Source organism: Fukomys damarensis, unplaced genomic scaffold, assembly GCF_012274545.1.
Source record: "Fukomys damarensis isolate Sample0158 unplaced genomic scaffold, DMR_v1.0_HiC HiC_scaffold_4, whole genome shotgun sequence".
NCBI lineage: Eukaryota > Metazoa > Chordata > Mammalia > Rodentia > Bathyergidae > Fukomys > Fukomys damarensis.
The window spans coordinates 42,590,805-42,595,575 of NW_022900916.1; the positions used below are offsets into that span (position 1 = coordinate 42,590,805).

Genomic DNA, 4,771 nt, shown 5'->3' on the forward strand with positions numbered 1-4,771 from the left:
AAAAAAAAAAAAAAAAAAAAAAAAAAAAAAAAGCAGTATTCAAGGCAAAAGCAGTGTGTAGTGATATAAACAAACAGCATCTAGAAATACACAGAGAGTATGATGAATGCAATTTCGGGAAACTAGGAGGATTTCTTGGAGTAAGTAGTATCTCAACTGGGAGAAATTTGAAGAGACATTTAAATCTTATTTTAAATGCTATTAGTTTTCAGCTTACTTATCTGTAGAGAAAAAATAACTTCAATATGATGATTAAAAACTTACCATCTGTGCCTACCTCCTAAAGTAGGATATAACACATTTCATGCAGTGGTTCAATTCAAGGGCTCCAGCATCATACTGTCTAAAGTCTTTGCCGTAACTAGCCTAACTAGCTGTTACCCCGATTAGATTTCATGTATTTTCTCTTCATCATTAATGTCCATGACAGTCAGCAAGCCAGTAAGTAAATGAGAGTCAGATGACCAGTAAGTGAACAACTCCAAAGAATCTCTTTGTTACACATTTGGCACATAATAAATATCAACGAATGTCAGTATCAAGATTATGTACTACTATATCTTTACAAAAGTTAACAGTATTTACTGAGCTCAGTTTATGTACTAGGCATTGATTTGGATTTTGTGCTAAAGCCGATTTACCACAAAGGTCATGAGAACTTTAATTAAAATGAGCTCTACAGAAAAAACATTAAATACACCCTTGAGGTACTGACTTACCGCTGATGAAGTTAAATTCGTGTCTCCCCAGATAACAATGCCTGCAGCTCCCAAGGCAGCACTTTCTCCTATGGTATTAATTAGATCTTGCTAGATTGAAGAGAGTAGAGTTCATTATTCATTATTCACTATTTTAAAGTGCAACAGGGATTAGGATTAGAGGCTGAGTTTCTTATACAGGGCTGTAATTGGACTTACGTACTCCACAGAAATTATTCCCCACTTTCTTAGAATAATACAAACATGCAATAAACGAATGTTTAAAATTATCCTCCATATGCAAAGGCATACAAATATTTTTGAAGAAAATTTACATTTTGCCATTCAGGATTTTATTTTGGAGACAATTTGCTGGTAAATTATTATCAAAAAATATTTATTTGAACTTGCTTAAGGATATACATCCACAAACTATATGCATGTGATCCATAAACAGAAGCCACAAGCTCTCCTTCTCCATATACAGTGCCCTTAGCCAGTTCCCTTCGGCATTTTGCCATGTTCCCCTGTTGAACTACACCTCTGCAGTGACTTTGTTGGTTTGTTTTTATTTTTCATTTTGATTCCAAAGCAAGAGGACAGTGTTAAAGGTTTCCAGGCTGGGATTTTTGTCCAACCTTTATATTTTGCCCCTGAAATAATTCTTAATTTCAAGGTATAGGGTCTAATGAGCTTCATTTATAATTCATGTGATAATAACAAAACCACCAGGATTTTTTTCCCAATATGGTTAAGATAGATGAAAAAAAAAAAAAGATCTCAGCAAGAGGAATTTTGATTTTATTGTCTTAAAAGATTACTGTTTAGTTTTTATAACATAGATAGGTCATTATAGTAGGAACGTAAGGATTGAATATATTGTTAAATTATATTTTTCCACTCATTAGGATACTACACACTTACCTTTTACTTTAAAAATGAATTTTTAAAATTATATGTTGAAAGCTATGATTTTGTGGAAAACAAAAGCAAAAACTTCAAACTTTATTTTGCCTCATCCACTTTATCATAGTGTCAGTACTGAGAGATGAATCGTCCTATCTGACACTCCCACTCTACCGCTCAAAGGTTTTATAATGTCAATTTTTTAACCCTTTTCTTATTCTGGGCAGTTTTCTGGTGATTTTCAAAACGGGAAGAGGTTTTACTTAAACAAATTTCTACTTTGGATTTATTTCCTTTTCTACTCTCCATGACCATAGTACCGACTGAACAGGTCACTGCCAACATGACAGGTAGAGAGGAGGGTTTATGAGGTTCAAATGAGGAGGTGCAAATCAAAGGACTAAAACTTGTCGATGTCTGATGGGTAGGAACAGAGGAGAAACTCCCCATGCGGTATGAAGACTGCAGACTTTACATAGTCCTTGTCTGTAGACCCTTTGGCTAAGACAAAAGAGGGTAGAACGTCTCACCTCACTCATGTTATAACACCCTGCACAGAGCCACGTAATTAATAGTCACATAGTGTGATCAGAGGGAAGACATCCCCAACAGCCTTTCTTTGGGTTAAGGCACTGTCATCGAAGAAGGAAGTGGGTATAGTATTTTGTACTCATAGGTTATAGATCCATATTAAGTAAGTATGGAAGCTACAAATATTTACGTTGACAGCCTAACCACCTGGGATTGATAGTAGCCTGTTCACAATGTGGCCTTCAGTGTCATTGTTATCGTTTAAATATGAAGTGACCACCAGCCTCGTGTGGAGGACTTCCAAGGCAGCCGTGTTCAGAAGTGCACCCTGAACAGGTGACTGCATCATGAGGGCACTGACCTCATCAACAGGTCAGTGAGTTCATTATCTGGGCAGGCGGACAGGAGGTGGGGCCTATCTAGAAAAAGTAGGTCATCAGAGACCTACCATGCTTTTGAAGGTTATAGCTTTTCTCTGGCAGTTTCCCTTGCTGTCTGCTTCTCGGGTACCCTGAGGTGAGCAGCTTTCCTCCACCATGCCCTTTGCCGTGATGTTTCTACCTTGTAACCTACTAATCACGGACTGAAACCGTAAGTCAAGATAAATCTTTCCGCCTTTACATTGTATATATATCAAGTACTTTGTCCCAGAGTCACAAAGGTGATTAACATAGTCCTTATCAAAGAAAATAGGTGAGGACTGATTAAAAACGGCATGTCCTAGGCTGGGGATTTAGCTCAGTGGTGCTGCCACCTGCCTCACAAGTGCAAGGACCAGAGTTCAATCCCCAGTACCAAAAAAAAAAAAAAATGCAAGTCCTCAAGCACATATTGACTAGAGATAAGAAGCAATAACAGCTTTCAGGGAAAGTCTCTCACCATCTCATTCACACTGTCAGGGTGCCTAATGAATTATATAGAAGCTGTGTTTTGGGAATCAGAAAACCAAGGATCCTAACACTGAAGTCACAGAAAATTGACTTTGAGAGAGCATAAGCCACATGGGTGGTGTCACATGAAAGTAAAGGAATGGGGCCAGGGATTTAGCTCAGTAGTTCTGCCTCCTACTTCGCAAGAGCAAGATCCTGAGTTCAATCCCCTGTACCAAAAAAAAAAAAAAAGGAAAAGAAGAGGTAGTGAATATTATTCACCCAGGTCGCAGTGTGGCATAGGGCTACTTTGTTACTGCTCATGATCCTAGGTCCCAAGTCAAGTTTTCAGAGGTCAAGGGTAGGGATACCCAAAGGAGTCATCCTCTATCCTTGTGTTTTAGCCCTGACACCAGAGTACCTGTAAGGGAGGTTCCCACTGTGGGGAGGTGGAGTCTTACTAATCATCTCCCTTGTGTGTTAACCAGAAGGAATACTAATTAGTTATAACAACAATGACCTTTACATCTACAGCCAAAGAAATGCCTTCCATTGTTTTTGTAAAACACAGGATCAGGCTATAGTTAATCCACATTTATATGTAGGTAGGGTAGGCAATCTTCCTATGAAGTGGAGTGTTACTGCTTCCCAATTATTTCCACAAGCCATGGATGCTGCCTGAGGTTCCATTCTTAAATATCTCACGGTTAAATTTAAGCTTTTGACACCAAACAAAAAGCAATAGTCTTACCAATGTACTTCTGTAGGGCTCAAATTTTTCCTATACTCTTTCTTATTTGACTTTCATAATATATCTGCTAGGTAAATAGGGTAGGTGATACTGTCCCATTTTTATATTAAGACACTGAGGTGCTGAGGCCTAGTAGGATTAATAGATTTGTTGTTTACTGGTAAATTTTTTTTTCCTCATCTCTACTCTGCTTATATTCATTCTAAAATGCAGACACTAAAAATGTCAGCATTGGAACCCATAGTCACTTAGAGTTTGGTACAAATAAATATCTGGTTTCTAAAATTTTGTGAGCACATTTTTATGGTGGAGAGTATAATGGTAGGTATAGTCATAGCTAAAACACTTGTTCTCAGAATAAGATGAGAACCAAAATGTTGCATTTTTTTCCTGAGAGAGAAAAGTATTTCTGAGACTGTTGCTACTAAAGAAAGTTTACACAAGATTTGCACAGAATGTACCAGTAGTCTAAACTAATCTTTTGAATGAATACTTTGCCCTTTAAAGTTTATTGATTCTTGCAAAAGTAAATTTATTATCACTAAACTTGTTTGAACTAAACATAAAAAGGGAATTTAACAAAAATTGCTAATTAACTTTCCATTCCAGAGTTAGAATTATTTTGTGAAAATTTTGATATAAATTTTTAAAACCTTTGTGATAATATTGCTCTTCTTTCATAATTGATTCCACTCTTTATGGCTGATTTTCCTCGGTAGTATGAACTTCAGCCCACATGAAAACTTTCTTTCCTCATCTCATGCACTTTCCACACTTCGTGCATTTGCCCCATTTCTCCCTGTAAGCTCCACAGATATCTACAGATCACAGCAAAGCCCATACCTGGGCTTTCCCAAGACTCCTTTTTTGGGTGCCCAACACTCAGAACATTTTTGTATTTTAACATAGTTTGGTTAAGTTAAAATTCGTAAAAGAGGTCTGCGATCACCCGGCGGCGTGCGCGCGAGCTCCCGGCCTGTGCGGGAGCTCCCGGCCTGCGTGACAACAGACCCAGG

At 37.7% G+C, this 4,771-nt stretch overlaps 1 protein-coding gene across 1 annotated transcript in view; it reads right to left on the reverse strand.

Moving 5' to 3' along the window:
- LOC104869957 (hyaluronidase-4) overlaps positions 1-4,771 on the reverse strand; it is a 24,923-nt gene that overhangs the window by 1,746 nt on the left and 18,406 nt on the right. The window contains exon 3 of the mRNA XM_010635362.2: positions 720-809. Within this exon, the coding sequence (XP_010633664.1) occupies positions 720-809 (90 nt within the window). The remainder of the gene's footprint in view (positions 1-719; positions 810-4,771) is intronic.